Below are 23,756 nucleotides of genomic sequence, written 5' to 3' on the forward strand. Positions count from 1 at the left end.
AAAAGAAAAGAAAAGAAAAGAAAAGAAAAGAAAAGAACAAAGCCCTTGGACTAGATCTCCGTGTTTCCCCATAGAGTCACCAGTCTCCTTTTCCTCTTCATTCATTTATTTGCTGATTCAGCACATATGCTTTTAGTCCTTTTCTGTATGGAGCACTATTCTAGACATGGCCCAGCATAGACAAATAAGAGAGTCCTTCCCCTTGAGGAATTCAGTCTAGAGGAAAATAGGCTAATGTTAAAAAGAGGGTATCATGAGAGCGTGGAAGAGGAGGAACACTATATTGGTTTCCTGGGGATGCTGTAAACAAATACTAAAAACTGGGTGACTTAACACAACAGAATTTATTGTCTTACAGCTCTGGAGGCTAGAAGGCCAATCTTGAGATGTCCGTCAGGCGATGCTCCCCCTGAGTGAGGAGGGGAATCTGTTTTCCCCCTTCTTACCTTTTGGTGGTTTGCTAGCAATCTTTGACATTCCTATATATTCCTTGGCCTATATAGGCATCTTTTCCATCCTCTGTGTTCACATGACATTCTCCCTGTATGTCTCTGTCTTCACATGGTCTTCTCCTATTGACACTAGTCATACTGGATAGGGCCCCACCCCATTCCAGTATGACCTCATTTTAACTTCACTGATGACCTATTCTCTAACAAGATCACATTCTGAGGCACTAGGGGTTAAGATGGCAATGCGTCTTTTTTGAAGGGAACACAGTCAGCTTGCATCAGATACCTAACTCTTCCCAGGTGTATCAAGAATTTTCCTAGAGATGAGAATGATTGAAGTAAGTTTTGCTCCCAGAAAATCAAGTAAGGATTAACCAAAAGAGTGATTTGGGGAAAGATATTCTTTGGGAAGAAATAGCATTGGAAGAGGGATGAAGCCATTAAAAGGGCATGAACAGACCAGAGGAGTGTGAGGGAGTTCCTGTAGCTACAGAATGAAATATTGAGAAACAAAGCAGGGAATGATGGGCTTGAGAAGTGTGCTTGGATCACAACGTGATGGGGACTAAGATGTGAATACTTTCTCCTGGTGCCCACCAGATGCTGTGTGTTACCTATGGACTTTGGCTTACTGCTCTGCCCACAGAAAAATGGGAGCCTGAGCTGCTAGTAAGTGGGATTTGGGAAAACGAAAGTGATGGATGTCCCTTCCTCAGTGGTTGAAACAGCCTTCATACTGCCTTCCTACAGGCACAGCCATCATTTCTGGACTTCCCAATGAGATATAAACCCCACAGGAAAGAGACTCTGTCCTATTCATCTCCGTACTCCCAGCTTTTTGCACAATAGCTGATACAACGGGCATGCTGGATTTAGATGGGTGGAAGGAATGGGTAGATAGAAAGGTATGTTAAATGCATCAAAACTTTGAGCAGGCCCCTTTGGCCAAGTGATGCGCCTAGGCTCATGCCATTTACCCTTCTTGGTGTCCACTCCTCTCCGCTATCTTTAAAGTTGTTTCAGGGAGGGTCTTGTAGATTATAAGGCAAGACTCACAGAAATCTTTAATAATCCATGTTTACTATCGGGCTATGTGGACTACGAAGTAAAGAAGCATGAGAGTGTGTGGCGGCAGCCTAATCATTCTGAGTCCCAGGAATACCGGGGTCTCAGTGATGCACAGGGAGGGACACTGAGATAATTAAGGGCACAGTTGAGCTTTCTTACCTCACTGTCTGTGAACCCTAAGTTGGCACTTCCCAGGAGAGGATCTGATGAGGGCTTCTCACCCACATCCGAAATGCCGTTTTTCTACTGGGTGTTGCCCCAGGCCCCTTCAGAGGGGATTGGCCTCCCCAAGGTCTGCCTCTGACCGTGGGTCCACTCAACTCCATTGTTAGGTTTCAGTTTTTAGATAAAGGCTGAATGATAACTTTAGGAAGGATGAACCACTTATTCTCAGAAAGGCACATGAGCCAAGCAGGCACTTGTTTGTAAGCCCCTTCTTTAGAATAATCAATTGACTGTATCAGAGTGAGGTCATCTGGGTCTGAAACTCCACAGCCCCTGAGGATTCTGCCACTCCCTCGGCATGTGCCTTGTATGGGCTTCTTCATTTTATCTGCTGCCTTTCATACTTTTCCTCACACATGAGCCTTATTTATCTCCCCAACCACTCTGGGTGATCAAAAGATTATGAACTTTTCAGTCAGGCAAATGTGGTTTGGAGTCCTGCTATGACACTTAATAGGCACGCACATCATTTGGTTATTTACTTTCCTCTTAATTTCTAATCATTAACTGCAAAAGTGAAATAATGTCTCTTCACAACTTATTTTGAATATAGTGTCAGTCAGGGTTCTCCAGAGAAACCAACCAGTAGGAGATCGATCTATCTATCATCTATCTATCTATCTATCATCTATCTATCGTGAGAATTGGCTCGTTTCACCTCGTATTCTACATCTTACTTTCCTATTTTAAGCCATTCTGTTTTCTCTTTTTGTATTCTAAACTAACTCTCTGGATGGATTCTTTAACATCTCACTTCGCTATTTTCTCTTGGGATGCCCAGTTACACTTGATAACACATTTAATAAAATTGCTTGTACAGTGTTTTAAGTATTCTAATGTCCAAAGGTCCTTGAGGTCTGGAACAAAATATTTGTTTTGAGTAAAGAATTTTTTTTTAATTTTTTTTTAATGTTTATTTATTTTTGAGACAGAGTACGAACAGGGGAGGGTCAGAGAGAGAGGGAGACACAGAATCTGAAACAGGCTCCAGGCTCCGAGCCATCAGCACAGAGCCCGACGCAGGGCTCGAACCCACAGACCGTGAGATCATGACCCGAGCCGAAGTCGGACGCCTAACCTACTGAGCCACCCAGGCGCCCCTTGAGTAAAGAATTTTTTAACAAGGACCTTGCACTGGAGAAAAGAAATAGTCTTTCTCTCATAGCAGGAGGAATCTAAGGCAGGTTGAAACCAAGGTAGAACATTCTGACTTTAAATATCAGGAAAGTATTCCTGAGAAGCAACTGTGAAATGAAATTTTCGAGTTTCTACTTAAGCATAAATCATATCATGTAATTGCAAAGAAACTTGTCGGTTCAATTCTCCACCAGTGCCTGGAACAGGGTCTGGCAATCATATGGTCTTAGTAGACATTTATGCAATGAGGTCAGGTGGTCCCACAAGCAGTGCAGGATTCTAGAGATAACCTCTTATGGTTCCTTTTTTAAAAATTTTTTTTAAAAAAAATGTATCTATTTGTTTTTGAGAAAGAGCAAGTGAGCAAGGGGCAGAGAGAGAGAGAGAGAGAGAGAGAGAACAAGTCCAGAGCCTGAAGTGGGGCTCTAGCTTACCCAAAGTGGGGCTCAAACTCACAAACCCTGAGATCATGAGCTAAGCTGAAGTCAGATACTTAACTGACTGAGCCACTCAGGTGCCCTGATCTCTCCTGGTTCTGGTCAACAAATGTAATGAATGTGCTGTGTTGTGTGCTGCAGAGATTTAATTGAAAAGGAAGACAAGTTTTTCTTTTCTTTTTTTTAATTTTTATTTGAGAGACAGAGTGTGTGTGTGCGTGCGTGTGAGTGGGGGAGAGGGGCGGAGAGAAAGAGCGAGAGAGTGAGAGAAAGAGAGAGAGAGAGAGGGAGAGAGAGAATCTTAAGCAGGCTCCACTCTCAGTGCAGAGTCTGATCCTGGATCAGGACCTGAGCCCAAATCAAGAGTGGAATGTTCAGCCGACCGAGCCACCCAGGTACCCCACTAATAACTCATTTTAAAGTTGTAAAATATACATTTTTTATAATAAAAAACAAAGAAAAGAAAAGTCAAACATAGCTTATTGCTTAAACGATAATCATTGTTAAAAATCTGCTGTATTTCTTTCTTGATTTTTTTTCTTGAATATTCAAAAATGCTGTATTCCTCAAAAATTCTGCCAATAAGTTGTTTATAAGACACAGTTTGGTTTCTTGCTTTCCACAGCAAGGGAGATTACTATGTTGTCAGAGTCCAGGGAGTATGGGTTTTTTTTTGTTTGTTTTTGTTTTGTTTTTTGGAGGCACAAAGGGGTCTTGTAAGATAGAAGTATAGTTTAAGAAGCTTTTTCCAATGTAAGGAATAAAGATAATTGGATAAAGATAACAGAATAATTTAGGATTGAGAAAGAAAGCAAAACAAGGATTATGGGATGAGAATTTTAAAGAGTCTTGGGGCACCTGGGTGGCTCAATTCATTAAACGTCCAATTTCAGCTCAGGTCATGATCTCACAGTTCGTGAGTTCGAGCCCTGCATCAGACTCTGTGCTGATAGTTCAGACCCTGAAGCCTGCTTCAGATTCTGTGTCAACCTTTCTCTATGCCCCTCCCCCATATTCTCTCTCTCAAAAATAAATAAACATTAAAACAAAAAGAAGAGTCATGATAGTAAACAGTCATTTGATATACTGTCATTCAATGTTCATTAAGAATTTTTTTTCAGCAAAATTCCTGAAGTAAACAGTAAAGTTATTTGAAAGCTTTTTCCTTCTGGGCAAAACTTTTGGAATACGGAAGCTAGGTTAATGTAGACAGAAGCTGCATAAATATAGAAAAGCTTCAGTTCTTAAGGGTTGATGGGGGGTGGGAGGGAGCAGAGGGTGGGTGATGGGCATTGAGGAGGGCACCTGTTGGGATGAGCACTGGGTGTTGTATGGAAACCAATTTGACAATAAATTTCAAATCAAAAAAAGAAGAAAAGCTTCAGTTCTTAGTATACATTATAGGTAATTGAGATCACATTTTATACAAAATTTTATATATTATGTTCTTTTTATGTACTTTATGCCATTTTTCTATGTCATGGAAATCTGCTGTAAGCACCCAGGAAAAATAGCAAAGTTTTATCTCATGAACTCCCCTAACTTGAATTAATTATTCTATTGAGCCTGTTTCAGTTATTTCCTATGTTAATTCATCTAAATAACACAGGGATGAATTCACTTATGCATGAGGATATTTCTGGTTTGGGACTGTTTCCTTTGGCTAGGTCATTTGAGGCGAAATTATGGAATCCAAGGAGTTAGTCACATCTTAACACTAAAGTGGCTATAAGTGGTTTTGGTTTTGTTTTGGTTGTTTCCAGACAAGCTGCAGTCACTAAGTCAAACCCTCTCAGTGGATAACCCCATTCAAGCCACTCTCCCTATGGGTATTTTTCTTCTTCTTTTCTTCTTCTTCTTCTTCTTCTTCTTCTTCTTCTTCTTCTTCTTCTTCTTCTCTTGTCATGCACAAAATAACTCAGACTTTCTGCCCAAGGGACTTAAAACTAAGGCAGATATTGAGAGCTCTCTGCAAATATGAGTTTGCTATTATTCTCTATGCTCCAAACTGTCACAATCTTAAAAGCTGGTACTATCATGCCACCCATCTCACAGAAAACAAGTTATTGAATTGTCAACCCCAGCCAAACATTGGTGGGTTTTCCTTAGCACTCACAAACAGAACAAAACACCCTAGGGTTTTCACCTTAAACGAATAAACTCCTGCAAGTTTACTTGCTCGCAGTATATAAAATAGATTACTGTGGTGCTTTAAAGAAAAATGCAGTAAATGCCCAGTTGCCATTTGGTGCTGAGTTAATGGAATACATCTGTCTCAAGGCATAGTTCAAATTCCACCTCCTGCTGGATTCCCTGAGCCAGGAGATGATATCTTCTCTAGGAGTCCTAGCCCATTATTTTGCACTTGTCATCATTTTCCTCGATTAAAGTTATTTGTATATGTGAATAGCCTCCATTAGACTATGGATCCTTGGCGTGTTTCCTATTTTATTCATGTTTGTGTCTTCAGTACCTCGCAGGATTTGAACAAATAGATACTTGTTAAGTGGGAAATAATTTTGGATTATCTGCAGTTTGGGATTTTCTGCACCATTGCCCCCTACCGTCTGTGCGCCTAATCCTGAATTGACTGAGGACCCAATATAGTGTTAGATCAGCAAGTCTTAATTATATGACATCAAGCATCCCAGGAGGGAAGGAGGCGCAAAAGGACTTCACCGGACTGTACTTTCTCACCGACTCCAGGGGCTTCAAAGGTTTTCCTTGCAAGGGCGGCAGGGATCAAGTTGAGTGCGGGGGCGGGCGGGGGGCGGGGAGAAAGTAGGAGAAGGAAAACCAACAAGTGAGGGCTGAAGTGGGAAGAAGTGGGGTAAGGGAAGTTTGCCTAAATCTTCCACGGCTCTCTTAGAAATTGCCCGCGGGAAAGGGAGGGGAGGGAGGGCCGGTGGCTGGGGGCCAGGGAGGGATGGCGAAAGGCTGACAGATGGAGTGCTCCCTCTGAGGGCTCTCTAAGGACCGACCGTTGCAAAGCCACACAATGTACAGAAGTAAATCAAATTGAGGAACATGTGCGCTAAAGGAAGGGGGAAGATGGGGGGGGGCAGGTCTCACAGTAGGGTGGGGGTGAAGAGAGTGGGATGGAGCCCCCTCAGAGCCAGAAGGGGAGAGAGCAGAGGGAGTTAGGGAGAGAAAAAGGAAAAGGAGGTCCCATCTTGGGAGGCTGGCATTTTTCTGGAACAGTTAGGAAGTAAGGGGAAACAGGGACAGGGAGGGTCTGAGAGCCGGAATTCCCAAAGGTCTCAGGGAACTTGGAAGAGCATTTCAATCACTCTCAAATCTAGGCAAGACTGAATTCTCAATACTAGCGATAAATAACCGTCTGGGGCCAGGGGAGCAATATTTAGGGAAAGACTTCACTGGCACTCAAGAATAGTAGGTGGCAACTGTCCCCAAGAATTATTCCAAGGGTTTCCTAGAAGACAGTACAGCGGTTTTATCCTGGCCCCAGCTGGTACCCACGGAAAATATTCAGCCTTGAGTCAGCCTTTAAAGACCTTAAATCCCTTCTAGCCTGGGGGAATAAACGGATCCCACCCTTAAAGCTGGATTTGAGCTTCTAACTACCAGCTTCAGCTGGGTGAAGGCAGGAGTGGGGGCTGAATGTCAAGAGCTGGCCTGGGGGTATTTTTTCGCGGGGTCACGGGATGGGTTAGAGTGAGGTTTTGTCTTTGTCTTTGCTTTTTAACCTCTTCTCCCTCACCTTACCTTCCCCAGTTCTCATTTTAATCATCTTTTACTCTTAAAGCCCTGCTCTGCAATATCTCCACACCTCTCCAACTCCCTTGATCACCATCCTTTTGAGCCTGGGGAAGGAGTGACAGCTTTTTTCCCTTTAAGAGTGGAGTAAACTAAAATCAACTTATGGTCCAGGAACAGGTAAGTCCAGAAATTCAGTGCAGAGTGTGAGTACGATGATCATACAGAGTACATTAAAGCTGGGATTTCTTTGAAGTGAAAGGGGGTCAAAAAATAATTAATGGACATTAATTGATCTAAAATGGGTGCAAACTGACGATACTAAGCAGACCAGAACTTACGGTCACCCTGAACATGAAGAATCGGCATGTAACACAATAGATGTGTGTTGTCTCCGTGTGAGTGTGTGCGCACGTGTGTGTTTGGGAGAAAGGGTGGGGATGTGGAGACTGTTCAGCTTGCCCGAGAGAATCCCTTTCTGTGGTAACTACCTGGAACCATGACTTTCCTTTAGTTAACCAATGTGACTCTGTCGAGGAGGTGCGAACATTAACTGACTTAGTTTTCATTCAAAACTATCTTCTCGGTGCTTAAGGATTAAAAGAATAGAATAACAATCAGAATAAATAAAAGGGACATACCAATAAGCAGTATAGCATTCATTTCCTGGATGTGTGATCTTGGGCAAGTCCCTTGTCCTTTGTGTTTTGTTTGCTGATATATCCCCGGTGTTAATTGCACACAGGAAGCAGTCAAATATTTATTGAATGCATGGATTAATGGACCTCATTCTCCTCATCTGTTGAAAAAAGGTGATAATAATAGTGCCCATTCCAAAGAGTTGTTGCTGCAATTAAATGAAGTCATGTTGGTAAAGCTCTCAGTTCAATGTAAAAATTCACGGAATGCTGGCTGTAAGCATTTCTAAAAGAGATGATATATGCAGATTACTGCTGCAGCAACTGTAGGGTATAGACACATTGCAAATGTCAGTTTCCTGCTTTATCCCTACCCTTTCCCCACACTATAATTCTGGTATCTTCAAATACTCACCTTTGAGCCCCAGAGGACCCGCATGGCTTTATATTCTCTGTGTTGCCTGATTCCCTGCCTTCCTGACTCAGACCAGGAATTAAAATGTCTGGAAATGAAAGCAGTTCTAGCTGAGAGAATGGGTGAGCAGGAAGAAGGGGAAAATGAGAAATTCAACCAGACCTCTGTGGTTGAAAAATCATTTATTGCAGGAACAGAACATCAGAGTTTGGGAACTGGACTATGTGGATATTTCATGTATTCTTTTGGTATTGTTGTTCTTTTAAAATTAGTGGGAGAAAGGGAAAACCCCACCTGGAAGATAAGTCTCAGGCTAGTAAACAGTATATGACTTGCCACAATGGTCTTTCAGCACTCTGCTTGGTTCAAATCCTAAAAGGTTTCCTGTTTTATTTCCACAAGAGAGGTCATCCTCTCTGCTCTGGATTCATAAAATACTGTCACAGAGCATGAGATCTTGGGTAGAGTGGGGCTCAGACCAGATGAATGGGGAGTAGCTCTCCTATCGTAGAAGCTTCTAGGTACCACCATGAAACCATCTCTTCATATTACATTATCGGCAGTAGAGGTAAAAAGTCTCCTGAAACTGAATCTCAGCAAGTGTGTTATGGGCAAAATATGATTCTACTGAACATATCCCGGACAGTAGGGAACCAGATGTGGATGCCATCCTGCTAGCTGTTCCCAGCAGGCATTGTGAATCATTTTACTTTCAGTAACCCTGCTGGAGCAATAGATTTTAGATGAGTTAACTATCAGTTACCTGCTTTAGGAAGGCAGTATCATGTTGTAGAGATAGATTACTTGTATCCAAATTCCAGGACCATCATATAGGACACCATCACTCCCTGCGTGGCCTTCGGCAAGTGCTTTAACCTTTTTGTATTGGATCAATTTCTCTGTAAAACAGAAGATGTTACTACTACCTACCTACCTACCTACCTACCTCATAAATCTGTTGTGATGATAAAATAAATTAATACATGAAAAGCACTTAAAACAACATCTAACATATAGTATATGTTCTATAAGGATTAGCTATAATTATTACGGTAAGTAATTTGTTTCTCCTCATTGGCTTCTATCTCACTCAGTTCCTGAATGCTTAGAAGTGATGTGATCAGAGCACTGGCCTAATGCAGTAGACCACTGAGAGCTTCCGGGCATGCAAGGAGACTTCTGCCATGACAGTGTAGTGCCCACTTGGAGTACTGGAGCTTTGGCTGTGATGGGAGAGTGCCAAGGGCGGTGCTCTGTTTGGTCCTCCCAGAAGACTTGGTTTGATTTATCTCTTTATCCTAATCTGCTTCCAGTGGTATACATTCAGGCTGGATTCTTAGAAAATCCCCTCTGTTCTCCACCAGGTATTTCTCAGGGCTTAGGAATCACATAATTGAAGCCTCTGAAATTCAACATAAAGTGTGTTCCTAAGACTTGTCAAATGCTCTTGGGGCAGAGGGTTTGGGGCCAGAGTTGGTGGAAGCTAGGGTGGTCTTGTCATGGAAGAGGCATATTGCCGTATACCCAGTGTTTGGGGCCGAGTGGGAGACGGTCAGATCCTTCCCGAAAATAAGGTTGGCTATGCGTGGGAAATAAGATTTTTAAAAGAGCATACATTAATTATATCTTAATATCAGTTTTACTTTAAAAGATTATATAGGAGTACATTATTCTGTTTTTAAGATATTTTATTTTTAAGTAATCTCTACACCCAACATGGGGCTCAAACTCAGAACCCCGAGATCAAGAGTTGCATGCTCTACTGACTGAGTCAGCCAGGTGCTCCTGAATACATTATTCTTGAATGAAAAGAAAATAGTCTCCTTTGATAACTACCTACTCTCAATGTGCTTATTCTCAGGAAGGTGATGTCCTGAGGAAAAGGCTCACTGTTTTCAGTTTGTAGGTGTGTGTCTACAATATCTATTATTTAACATATGTGTACACATTCAAAAAAATTAAGTGTATCATACGGAACCTAATTTCTACATATAGTTTTACATTTCCTCCCACATATGTTAATACATAGAGTACGGGGGCACCTGGGTGGCTCAGTTGGCTAAGTGTCCTACTTCAGCTCAGGTCATGATGTCACAGTTTGTGAGTTCAAGCCCCACATCAGGCTCTGCACTGACAGCAGAGAGCCTGCTTGGATCTTCTGTCTCCCTCTCTCTCTGCCCCTCCCCCACTCATGCACGTGTGTGCTCTCTCTCTTCCAAAAATAAATACACCTTAAAAAAATTACATAAAATACCTTTCTTGTTAGTGTATATAGGCCAAGTCATGCAAATTAAGTAATATTCTGTTGCTTGGCCAAACCATTGGGTTATTTAATGTATTGATAATGTACTTCCTCACTATTAAAACCAATACTTCCATGAACATCTCTGGTCCATATATGTATGGCTCCTGGGGTACACATGTAATTATGTTAGAAAGACATTGCAAAGTGGAGTTTTTGAATTATATACTCATATAATTTGTTTCTCCGCCTCTGCCGCTACACTGGAAGTTGGTTAGGAATGAGAACTCTTATTCAGCTCTGTATCCCCAGACTCTTACACAGTACCTAGGGTTTTATATGTACATAAGACACATTTCTGGGATAAATGCATGAAGTGTGGTCACTGCTATAAAAAAGGGTATGTATATTGAGGTAGAAGCACAGAGACAGGAGCTCTACATGGAGATTCTGATATTAGTTTTTCCTTGATTTCTAAGAGATTAAAAAATCAGATTTAAATGTTTAAGACAAAATACCAATAACAACTACAATTTATTGAACACTTGCTAAGTGCCAGATTCTATCTTAGGTACTTGGCATACATTATCTCATATTTAATGAGATGTATACTCCTCAGAGCAAGTTCATTGGATAAACATTATTACCTTCAATTTACAGATGAGGGAATTGAGGCCCAGAGAGATAAATAACTTGTCTGAAGTGGCATGGTTAGTGAAAGGCAATGTTAGGATTCAAATGAATCCAAGAGGACTGTGTTCTTAGGAGTTGGGTATCGTAGCGTAGGGAGGCAGGCTGAAGGCAAAGGTACAGAGCTCTCAAAGGCGCAGCAGTTTCCCAGTAGACTTTTAACAAATGCAGGTCATTATTTTGTTGCTGGAATGAGTTACTCTGTGTGCCTTGTGAGTGCGCAAATGCCAAGGCCTTGAACGAATGGGGTGGGAGAAGGTTGAGTCAAGCGTCCTTAAGAGAGACCAGGAATCTGGGTGGAGAGAGGACGCCCATGTCTATTATCTGTTTTCTAGACCCACTGTTGTCATTAACCTGGTTGGTTACCTTATTCAAACCTGGGGACTCAAATTGTATATTTTTGAAGAGCTAGTGTTGTTCACTTTCCAAGGGGAATTGTAACATTTGGCCGTGTCACCATCACTAAATGTTACAGCTGGGAGGAAAGCACCTAAGAGATCATGATCCAACCGGATCATTGATGACATGAGACCCAGAGAGCTTAGATCACTCATCGTGGCCACACAGCTAGAAGCAGGCTAAGATTTAGAACACAGGTTTCTTCACTCCCAAGCTTTTTTCACCCCATCGCATCTCGGAGTTTTGTAAAAGAACAGCGGTGGTGTTTACTGTTGTAAGGGGGGGGTTGGGAATCTCCCACATGCCAGTCTCCAGACTAGACTGTTCAGAAACTCAGCTGTTTCACAGACATCTCTGTTTCACTGCAGTCTTTATTCAGGAGAGATTCATGTCACCAATCACTCTGTTTCAACCTGTTTCACAATTATTTTTGACCCTGTGTCATTTCCCTCCTGGAGCTTTTTGAGGTCAGGCCTAACCTACTCCATCCCTGTACTAATCCTTGGAGGGCAGCTTTAGGATCTGTTCAAGTTTTATCCTAAATCTGGGCAGCATGAATCCTCGCTTTCTACCATCCCTGATTTATGGCTCTGGACTCCATTTGTTGGTAGTATTGGTTTCAATTCAGCAAAAGCTAGCTGTCTCCCGAGGGAAGGTGAGAAGGAGGGACATCTGGGGATCTTAACAACAGGGTCTGTGGCATGTAGTTGAGCACCCTGGGGCCTAATGTCAGGCATTGGTCCCGGGGCTTCAGTGTCTGGTCTAAGAAGGCAGTTTCTAGCCCCCTGAGGGGCCCGTGGGCCGGTCTCCTTTGGGGGTCAGGATTACTGGGAATACTAATTAATTCATTAGTGGGGTTGATGGATTATCAAGCTGTCTCCTGGCAGTGGGGCCTGGGGTGGGGGGAACAGATTGCTGCCCATAAATCTGCCTGTTGCCTCCCTCCTCTCTGCTTCAATGGCTCTCACTCGGCCTGTGGGCCGGCAACTGAGCGCTGGTTGCATTTCCCCCACCCAGCAGATGGTTCTAACAGGTTAGCTCAGAGCTTTACAAAAAGCACAGAGAAAGAAGGAAGGCCTGGGGATTGGCCCTCTGGCCCAGGAACCATGTGGGGGAGGAGAATGAATGTAAACGCTTTGCATGCAGTCCCCGCCCTCTTTCCTCTGCTGACTGCACACACCCTTCCTGCCCCTTCCTGCTCTGAGTTCAATAGCTAACTGTCTGTATAACCTTCCAGGAGTTGTGATGTGGGTGACCCTGATGAATTATATTGCATCCCTCCCTCTGCAAAAGGCAGCTCTTAAAGAAAATTTGGCGTCTTCCTCAATGCCCTCTTGAGGCTGCACACGTGGGCACACACACATACACACAACTGAATGTGTTTTGAGAGCTAATCCCATTGTGTCTAGTTTCTTACATCTGTCAAAGAGAGCAAGGAGCCCTACAGAATGTTCTGTCCCCACCCTCATGTTTGTCTCAATATGTTCACCTTTCTGCTGATCCACTACTCTTCCCTGCCCTCTGAGCATTTCACAGGCGGGATACTAACATCGCCAGTATCATGAACTCTCAAATATCCAGGGAGATGGCTTCTAAGGCACAAAGCAGGGGATCAATCCATTCTATACATGGTCATTGCAGCTCTCTCCTGAGCACAAATGCCTCCATAGATACACTTCCTCTGGCTGAAGAGGGGATTCTGATACGGTTTTCAGAAATCTACCTTTCCTAGCCTGTGTTACTTAATTACTCTGAACATGAAGTTTGTTTTGCTGAGCAGGTATTTCCTAAATAGAAATACAAGAAATATTAGTAGGGGCTTAGAGATTTGCTGAAGATGAACCACTTCTTATAAAATGGGGGAAAACGTTAATTTTTCTCTTCTTTCTTTCTTTCTTTCTTTCTTTGTTTTTTTTCTTTCTTCTTGGTGAAGGACAAGAGTCCTTCACACCTACAAGAGTTTTAAAAAAATGAACTGTTTCAAAACTAAGACATATCCTTCACCCTTATTGACAGCAAACCTATCTTTTGCTTTAGAATTTTTTTTAAAATTTATTTTTGAGAGAGAGAGAGGGTGCACGCTCGTGCATGCAAGTGGGGGAGGGGCAGAGAGAGAGGGAGACACAGAATCTGAAGCAGGCTCCAGGTTCTGAGATGTCATCACAGAACCTGATATGGGGCTTGAACCCACAAACCGTGAGATCATGACCTGAGCCAAAGTCAGACACTTAACCGACTGAGACACCCAGGTGCCCCTGCTTTTTTTTTTTAATAAAAAAAATTTTTAATGTTTATTTATTTATTTTTGAGAGAGAGAGAGAGCACAAGCAAGGGATGGGCAGAGAGGGAAACACAGAATCCGAAGCAGGCTGTAGGCTCTGAGCTGTCAGCACAGAGCCCAACATGGGGCTCGAACCCATGAACTGTGAGATCATAACCTGAACTGAGGTCAGAGGCTTAATTGGCTGAGCCACCCAGGCACTCCAGTAAACCTATCTTTAAAAAAAAAAAAAAAAAAAAAAAAAAAAATATATATATATATATATATATATATATATTTATTTTTTAATTTACATCCAAGTTAGTATGTAGTGCAATAATGATTTCAGGAGTAGAATCCAGTGATTCATCCCCTACATATAACACCCAGTGCTCATCCCAAAAAGTGTCCTCCTTAATGCCCCTTACCCATTTAGCCAACCCCCCATCCACAACCCCTCCAGCAACCCTCAGTTTGTTATCTATATTTAAGAGTCTCTTATGTTTTGTCCCCCTCCCTGTTTTTATATTATTTTTGCTTCCCTTCCCTTGCGTTCATCTGTTCTGTGTCTTAAAGTCCTCATATGAGTGAAGTCATATGATATTTGTCTTTCTCTGACTAATTTCGCTTAGCATAATACCCTCTAGCTCCATCCACGTTGTTGCAATTGGCAAGATTTCATTCTTTTTGATTGCCAAGTAATCCAGTAAACCTATCTTTTGCTTTAACCTTCTGCCCTTTTCTTTGCACACAAGACATTCTTATAGCTCTTCATCTCTATTACATATGTACTATTGGTAGAGCACTGTGATTTCCAAAATCACACATGTAATATGGTAGAGCATATTACATATGTTGCATTGGTAGAGCAAGTGATTTCCAAAAAACTGAGGGATTTCCTTCAAGGGAATTTCAAAAAGAGGCTGAGCTTGGACCCGGAATTCTATCTTGCTACAGTGGGGAACACTTTACTGATCAGGTCCTTTTACAGATGTGATATTGGAAATGAGGTTGAAATACCAAACATCATTCAGCCAACTGCTTCTTCCCTTCTTCCAAGCACCCTTCTTCCCTTGCCTCCCCAGAACCATAGAAGTTTACAAAATCCTTCACATCTTAAAATGAAGATTCTGCATTTTGACTTGGTAGCTCTCTGTAATAAAGCATATCCATATATTTTCTTTAAATCTTTCTAGGTGTAGTTTTCTTCTTTCTCTTCTAGCCAATTAATCTTACCACAGAATACCACAGGGATTTTAGCAATTGCAGGACCTTTCCTTTCTTCCAAGTCCATTACTATTCAGATGGACTTTTTCTACCTGAATGCTTAATGATATATTTTGATATATTTTTGAAAAATAATAGTGGATCCCAGTTTGTAATTCAAGGAGCTAAGTGTCCTTACAATGAACTATTTCATTCATTTGCTTTACATTTTTATAAATTTCAAGCAAACAAAAGTTGAAAGAACAGTACAACAAATATAGATATGGCCCTGTCTATAGTCACTAATTAAAATAAAAAGGTTTTGAATGGAAATAAGTCTGACATGTTGAAAAGAAGGGAGAGGAAGGTACTTTTTCCTTCTTCTTTAAAAATTCTGAAGTTTTAAAACTAAAGACACCAATCTACATGTATAAGGTAATAGTTATGCTGTGTCCTGGGCATGTATCTTTCTCATTTTTTGACTCTTCAGATGGAGACCACTGTTTTCATTAACCCTTCTTAGCTCTCTGAGACGCCCTCCAATTTTCTCTCACCCAATGTCTTACTTTTTTAACCACAAAGATTTCCAGTCCTCTTTTTCTTTACCTTTCAACTTCAGCAACTCTCCTCCCATATTCTCCTTCTATTAACCTTTCTCCCCATTTATACAAACGATCAAATAAAACAAAACGAATGAATGGTAAACTGGACCTGGGCAGAGGAGCCCTTTGAAGTAGGTGTGTCTTTCGACTGGGGAAGGGGAGGAGTTAGACCTCCGGCAGCATCACCCCGCCCTGGTCAGCTGGGAAAGCAATCAAAACTGCTGCAACTCGGAGACTCCGGCCAGAGCGCAGGAGCTGCCCAGAGGCTGTGGTCCTGAAAGCTCCACTCCGGGGAACTAGCCACTCAGAGGAGGTACTGAAGAACAGCTAAATCAGCTGCAACGGGAGCATCAGCCTGAAGGCGTCCTGGAGGAGCATACAGAACTCCAAGGAACGAGTAGAACAAGAATCAGTCAGAAAAAACAGATTCAGTGACATATCTAAGAGGCAGGGGCCGGTTTAACATGGATCGCTAAAAGTACTTCCTTCTCCTATGATCTGGACGCTCAGGGAGACTTGGGTTCTCTGAGTCTCCTCCAGGACACAGATCCAGACTTCACACCAGGGACCACCACTGACAGAGGTGAGCCCTTGGATGGGGGTGGTACGGGACTACTAAGGTTTCTGTGGGAAGTTCCCACAGACCTAGAGGAGCAGTTGGGCTGAGGTAAGTCTCTTCTGGGCTAGGAGAAGAGGGAGTAGGACTTGGAAACTTGAACAGAGAAGCAGACAGAGAACATTTGGGGACGGATATTAAAATTTTAACAATTTCACTAATTCCAATAGCACCTGCCACTTGAAGTGAAACTCACACACTCAATCATTTTTATAAAGTAGAGATTACAAATTATCATCCTCTATGTCTGTCAAACTCACCCTTCCATTTTATTAATGCAGGAGAAAAAAATGTCCAAAAAGTTTAACTTTGTCTGAGGTGGTTCAGGAAGTAGGTCGCAAGAATTGACTCAATCCGCTGCTCTGTTCACAGCATTTTCAGGCTGTGGAGAGAGTGGAAGGGGTAAGAAGGGGAATGGTAATAGACTAAGAAATGAGAGAAGATGTCGGAAAGCTATGGAGCATATTCTTACCGTTTCCCCCATTTGGTGTGCTAGAAATTCTTAGATAGTTGTAATAGAGTGGTGAAAATTTCCTTTTCCTCAGCTCTTTCCACAAGAAATCAGAAAAGAAAGGTTGTTCTTATATATTTTTGTCTCCTCTGCCTCTTATTCTTCATTTACCACCCCCAAACTGTATCCAGAACAATAGTAATAAATGTAAAATGCTTCCCTTGTTTTTGGACAGAGGGACCAGGGATGAAATGTTGAAGAAGAAAGGGGAAAACTAAAAGATTGAGTAATTTCTGTTTGCAAAGTTCACCATTTGGGTTTGAGGCTATGAAAACCGAAATATGATATGGCTGTGTTGGGTACGGTGTGCCTGTGTGTGTGTGTGTGTGTGTGTGTGTGTGTGCGCGCGCGCGCGTGTGTGTACAGGTATTAACCAAGAGAGAAAGTGGTAGAGTCTAAAAAGTTGTATAGGAAGAGCACAAAACAGTCCACTGGCAGTTTCTGGGCAGAGCAGGTTGTGAGCACCCCGGTCTGCATTCTGTCTTTTTAGTGTGAAGACTCTGCCGCTCTGAACAAGGCATTTAGCCTGTCTGGTGCTTGGATTCCTTAGAAACTGAGCTGAATAGGCTCCTTTCTGTTGTACTGAGGATTCAGTCATAGGCTCAGGAGGTGAAGTGAGTACAGTCAGCTTCCAAGAGGAAATATACTGTCTCATCACCACATGCACACATGTAAGCACCCTTCATTCACGTGTCCATCAATAGAAACTTCTACACAACAAGTCCTTACCCTTGCTTTTCATAAATCTTCTAAATGAGATATGAAAGACAGAAATACTATTTCCATTTTTCCCTAGGAGTAAAAAAAAAATGAAAATAATTTTCTGTGCTCATTTAATAAGCGAGTGATAAAAGAGTGGAGAGGGTCTCAGTGCCAGGCTTCTTTCAGTACACCTCTGAGCGGGTTCATTAACAGGCTCAAAGCCATGGTAGAATTAGATTCTTGTTGTAGAGAAAACGGAGTTGATTTCCTTGATCAGAAATCACAACTGCACCACACACATTTTCGGCTCTCAAGTCTAAAACTGGATGTTCATCATCTTTTTTCCCCTGCTAACTTTTCGAGGCATTGGAGACATTTAGGTGGAAAAAGTCAAAAGAAAAGAATTATTACTTCTTTTAATCTTTGAGGAGTCCTGGCTTTTACTTCTATTTGAGAGACATTTCATTTTTCTCCTCAGAGCTCTGGCACTGGATTCTGGTAGGAAAGTCTTATCCCCAGTAGTGTCTAATCAAAGACAAAAGGAAACAAATGTCCAGGGCTAAGAGCTGTGTGTGTTCTGTCAGAAACTTCATGAACCTAAACATTAAAGTAACTGAGTAGGAGTGTCCAGCAAACTGCTGTGTCCCCATAATAAAAAAAAAACAATAAAAGTGACTAACCTCCTCCATGAATATGGTAAAAGAGTTTTGGGCAATCTGGTAGAAACAGCTGATAGAACTCTGTTTCTTCACCTCTTGCAATGGAGTAGAAGCTTTGATACTTAGTTATTAGGTTGGAGGAGGGGGTTTGTCAGGGAATTTTTCAAAATGCATGTTGAGATAGAGCCATTAGCTTTTGTTGGCATGAAATCAATAGTAAGCACAGATTGTTAAGTATACTTGGTTTTGTCCATGTGTCCAGGAGAAGTCATGATGAACTTTAGGAACGATAGTACTTAATACTTATATGGTATTATGATGTCTGGCACTATATTAGCTCATTTTATGCTCACAATAATCCTATGAGGTAGGACTATTATTATTCCCATTCTAAAGAGAGGGAACTGAGGCGCAGATAGATTCTGAAACCTTAAGATCACATATCTAGTATGTAATAGAGCTGAAGTTTAAACTCAGGTAATGTGACTCCAGAGTCTGCTGTCCAGATACACTGGGAGAAAAGATGGGCTATTGGGCAATTGTTAGATCATCTTCTGAGCCAATTAGAGGAGGTTCCCTCAAGATAAGAAGAGGTACAGTAGTTAGCAGAATCTACTTTTATGATTCATCTGTGCGAAACAACATTTATTTTTGAATATGCAAATTGTGTAACTAGATTAGATAAGAAAACTCAAGAATAAACACAAGATAAATATATGGATAATGTTTTATAGCATTTAAAGTTTACAAAATCTTATTTTTATTTGTCTTGCAAGAACCATGTTAAATATACCTTACCTCTATTTTATCAAAGAGGAAATGAAAGACCAGAGAGCTATGTAATGTGTTTGAAATCAGCAACTGGGAATCAGAACAGTTGGGACTAAAGTGTGCGTCATTCCAGCTTTCATGATTTCGAAGCCACCCTATATACCCATGCGATGCTCCTAGAACTTAATGGACGAGAATCTATGAAAAAAGAGAGAGTTAAACTGGAGCCATCTATATCCTTCCCAGGGTTAGTAAGAGAAGAAAGATAAAAAATGGTTGCCCTTTACATTGTTTTAGCCAAAGCCAGTTGGTTCTTTTCCTTCGTACCTGCTGATAACCTGACTTGAAAGCAACTCTTTGACTCTTATAGAAACCATTAAATTATGTTAAAGGCAAAGGATAGTCTACTCTATTCTCCTAATCCCACTTCTTGGTGGGGGTGAGGATGGACAGAACTTGGCTAGAGTCCAGAGGTACGGAGGTGAGGATCATAATAATAATGAAAAAGGCCAATTACAGAGGCTATCAGGGGCAATTCGGGAGACTGCTTTCCTCTCCTGCATCTTCCTTCTCAACTCTCCCTGCATGTAAGTATGACTGAGTGATGATGATGATGATGATGAAGAGGAGATGAGAGAAATAGAAGAGAAAAAAGGTAAGGAAGCAGAGTAAGAGAAGGTGGGTGGGGGGAATAAAAGGGTGGAAGCGATAAGAAAAAAAAAATCTATAAGAGGAAGGAATCCTGGAATCTGAGAGTTAAACATTGCAAAGAACAGCTAAACTAGCCTCCCTTTGGATGATGTTCATTTCCTGGTGATTTAGTTCAGCTGATCCACACCCCCTGAAGTCAAAGTGCCTTCCTTTCTTCCTGTAGCTGTGGTGGGGGGGGGGGGGGGGGGAGGAGAAATAATCTAAAACCTAGGATTTGGAATCAGAAGAACTGGCTTTATGTCCTGCTCTATCAGCTCTATATCTTTGCATTTCCATCACTTAATCTCTGACCCACAGTGACCTCGACTACCAAACAAGCATAAATCCCCATTTCCCTCAAAGGTTGGCTATAAGGCTACACAAATGTTATTATAATTACGTGTGCAACGTTACGTTTCCCAAGCCTACTCCATCCTTTCTGGCCTCAGAGTGCACCTGCCTCAGAAAGGTCTGTGTTACTTTAACAGAAAGTTAATTAGGTCCTTCACCCTCCCTCTGGATATCGGGCTGAGTTAGAAGTGCAGCTCAGCACACAAGCTCCATCATCCATATTAAAAGTGGGATTTTCTAACTTGGCCTGGGCAGCCAGTTGACCAATAGGTTCCAACGTGTGTTTTCAATAAAGCTGCTTACCCAGGAAGCCTTATTAAGTGAGTAAGTCAAGCTGACATGATTTCTGTGCTGATTAACATGAAACCTAGGCTGTTTTTGCAATGCAGTAACATTAATTATTTATAGGAGGTAAATGAGGTTAGAAGGAAAACAAGCTCAAATTACCAGAAACAAATCAGATCATATATTTATATTTTTAAAATCTATGTGCTAAATCCTGCCTCATTGATTTGAGGCTCAAGCTTTAAGGATCGAAAAACGTGTCTCATGCTCTCCCCTTTCTGATACACAAAAGTGATGGAAGGCTTAGCGTTTCAAAGACTAAGTTGGTAAACTGGCATGCCCTAATGCTGCTTCTCAGATATTTTTATTTGGTAAATTATATACCTGCAAATTGCTCAGCAAATCTCAAAACAATTCACCCTTCCAGAATTGAACATAAAATGTTTACTAAACCACCAGTCTCTTCTGGTTTTCGAAGTGCAATTTTTTTTTCAAAGAAAATCTGGATTAAACAGTATCTGTTAGGCAAGTGAATTAAAGTAGTCAGGGTATTTCCACGTTTGTCTGAAATAGTCCTTGCTTATGCCTGCAGTCACTATGTTCTGTTAAGTTTAGAGTTTGCCCCAGATTTTTCATTTTTAATGAAGTATTATTATAATAGTTATACTAAGATAATCTTGAATAAGCTTTGTAGACCTCTGGATTGTAAATCTAGATGTTGCCATATTCTTGTCTGATGGTGTGAGATGCCTGTGCAATGAAAGAGTTTTATTTTTAACATATGGGTGAATTTAAAAAATGGTCAGTGGTAACCCTGCTCTCTTTTCATGATCCTTTTAGACACCATGTCACGGACACCTCTAATATCACTACATTAGACAGACCATAAGGTGCTTGATGGAAACCAAAATGCTCTTCTGGTGATAGTGAGAGAAATAGTCATGGTCACATGGGGGTACCAGCCAGTTGTGGCACTGCTCTTTCCTAGGATGCTTGAAGCTAAGAGTTGGCAGAGTCAGTGGGAAACATGGAATGTTACAGGTTAAGTGTATGTGGCATATCTCTCAATAGAGGCTGGGCAGTCCTCTGAAGAACAAATTAGTCTGAATGATCTCAGCACAGCGTTTCATTTATTTTGTGGTGTAAAATACAACAGTGTACTTACTTACTGTGTGATATGCTTTTTAAATTTTGCAATAATTATAATTATATCCATGTTATAAGTTTTAACTACATTAGCACCTTCTTTTACTTTCAGAAGTTTCTCTGTTTGTGTAATAATTTATATGTCCACCTTATCTATTTCCCTTTTTGATCTGTATTCTGGAAAGAAGGAAAGATATGTTTTGACTCTTATACCAGTTATTTTTGCATAAAATCTCTACAAGACCAAGGCACCAGAGAATGAAAAGTACAAGGCAGTGGCACTACCATCAGTAATCAAGTCAATTTCATTTTTCTAAAGTTGATTTTTTTGTACTATGCCATAGCTATATTAGTGTTCTTGGCATTTATTTGAGTCTTAGATTACTTATTTAGAATGGTGAACTTGGACTAGATAATCACAAGTTGAATCCCAATACAATTCTCTGTTTTATATCTAAGATATAAAAAGAAAGTTTAGTTTTAAATCAAAGCAGATATTCACAGACACTAATCATTGCCGTTTCCTGTTCCAGAACCTGGAAATGGCAAAACCTTATGTGAAACCCAAGGAGATGACAGAGTTGGTCAACACACCATCCTGGATGGACAAAGCTCTGGGCTCTCAGAATGAGATGAAGGAGGAAGAGAGAAGATCAGCTGCTTATGGGATGCTTGGAAGCTTAGCTGAAGAGCATGACAGTATTGAGGAGGAAGAAGAGGAGGAAGAGGATGGGGAGAAGCCTAAGAGAAGGGGTCCCAAGAAAAAGAAGATGACAAAAGCTCGCCTTGAGAGATTCAGGGCTCGAAGAGTCAAGGCCAATGCTAGAGAACGGACCCGGATGCATGGCCTGAATGATGCCCTGGACAACCTGAGGAGAGTCATGCCATGTTACTCTAAGACTCAAAAGCTCTCCAAGATAGAGACTCTTAGACTGGCCAGGAACTATATTTGGGCTTTGTCTGAGGTCCTGGAAACTGGACAGACACCTGAAGGGAAGGGCTTTGTGGAGATGCTCTGCAAAGGGCTCTCTCAGCCTACAAGCAACCTGGTGGCTGGATGCCTCCAGCTGGGCCCTCAGTCTGTCCTCCTGGAGAAGCATGAGGAGAAATCTCCTATTTGTGACTCTGCCATCTCTGTCCATAACTTCAACTATCAGTCTCCTGGGCTCCCTAGCCCTCCTTATGGCCATATGGAAACACATCTTATTAATCTCAAACCCCAAGTATTCAAGAGTTTGGGAGAATCATCCTTTGGGAGCCATCCACCTGACTGCAGTACACCACCTTATGAGGGCCCACTCACTCCACCCTTGAGCATCAGTGGGAACTTCTCCTTGAAGCAAGATGGCTCTCCTGACCTGGATAAATCCTACAGTTTCATGCCACATTACCCTTCTGCAAGTCTAAGCTCAGGGCATGTTCATTCAACTCCCTTTCAGGCTGGTACCCCTCGTTATGATGTTCCCATAGATATGTCCTATGATTCCTACCCTCACCATGGCATTGGGGCCCAACTTAATACAATCTTCACTGATTAGGGCAGTAAGACAAGCATTTCAGAGGATAATGTGGACATGTTTCCCATAATTCAAGTGGGTTGAGCTGAAGATTCAATGACCTTAAAGGAACCCTATAGATAGATATCAAACGCAGTAGTCCCAGTCCATTTAGGCCTTCCTGCACCTGCCACCCTCATTTATCATCAGCCTCTCACACTGTATTGATTCATTTAGTTAGGGTCCTCAAGTGAAATTATTTGATTGTTTACAATCACGTGGAAATACAACAGAAGCCCTGGGCCCTATTCTAATGGTGCCAAAAACTCATGATCTATGCCACTTAATTTTCCATTTCTGGCCTCTGTTTACTGATTGGTAAAATCAGACAACTGTTTTAAGTCTAGATGATTTTAAAGTCCTTCACAGTTCTGAAAATTCAATAATTTTGGTGATCACTCCTATAAACTTACTGAAACTGAAAGAATTGAAGAATAATAGTAAATGAACACTGTGTGTGGAATGATTAGATGGAGTTGCCAAAGGAGCACAGATGCATTTCTCTCGGGGACCTGATAGGACGTCTATGCATCTATCTAAAAATTGTCTCCAAAGGCTAAAATCCTAACTTGGCTGTCACTGTGAATAACAAAGCATGTTCTTTAAGAGATTAGCTCTACTTCTTGTTGGCTGAGGCTGAACATCTCTTTCTTAGTAATATGAGAACCATAGTAGAGATCTCATACCAACTTGATTCTTGATTAACATTTCAAAAGCACTTTTCTCAGTTCTAGAGATGGGGCAAGCAAGTCACTGTAAACAGACTCCTATGACCAATGGAACTTAGAGAAGTCATCCGTACCATTTCATAGCCTCTGTAACCAGGAGGCTCTAAAAATTCTGAAGATGCTCAGGGGCTGCTATTGGAATCAGCAAACAACCCAGGTCATATTCAAGAGCAATAAAATGGCAATTGGCTATACTAACATGGCAATTGGCTATACCTTACCATAGTTTGGTGACTCCCTCTATCTCACATCT

General features: G+C 41.5%; 2 protein-coding genes across 4 annotated transcripts in view; one reads left to right on the forward strand and one right to left on the reverse strand.

Annotated features, from left to right (window-relative positions):
• The window catches only part of TESPA1 (thymocyte expressed, positive selection associated 1), a 40,971-nt gene extending 39,210 nt beyond the window's left edge, over positions 1–1,761 (reverse strand). Inside the window, exon 1 of one of the 2 annotated variants that reach the window (XM_042992476.1) lies at positions 1,680–1,761. The gene's annotated coding sequence lies outside the window, so the exon portion shown is untranslated. Of the gene's footprint in view, positions 1–446; positions 551–1,679 lie in introns of those variants that run through there. The other variant, XM_042992475.1, reaches the window with a different exon arrangement.
• Positions 691–23,687, forward strand: NEUROD4 (neuronal differentiation 4). 2 transcript variants are annotated; one of them, XM_042992478.1, is made up of 5 exons: positions 691–790; positions 1,053–1,121; positions 5,854–6,036; positions 7,086–7,216; positions 21,753–23,687. In XM_042992478.1, the coding sequence occupies exons 4-5, from the start codon at positions 7,202–7,204 to the stop codon at positions 22,755–22,757; spliced, it is 1,020 nt and encodes a 339-aa protein (XP_042848412.1). In that variant the 5' UTR covers positions 691–790; positions 1,053–1,121; positions 5,854–6,036; positions 7,086–7,201; the 3' UTR covers positions 22,758–23,687. The 2 variants fall into 2 exon arrangements, with proteins under 2 accessions (XP_042848412.1, XP_042848413.1); XM_042992479.1 differs by lacking the exons at positions 1,053–1,121; positions 5,854–6,036.
• Positions 23,688–23,756: the final 69 nt, after the last annotated feature.

Source organism: Panthera tigris, chromosome B4 (assembly GCF_018350195.1).
Source record: "Panthera tigris isolate Pti1 chromosome B4, P.tigris_Pti1_mat1.1, whole genome shotgun sequence".
Taxonomy (NCBI): Eukaryota; Metazoa; Chordata; class Mammalia; order Carnivora; family Felidae; genus Panthera; species Panthera tigris.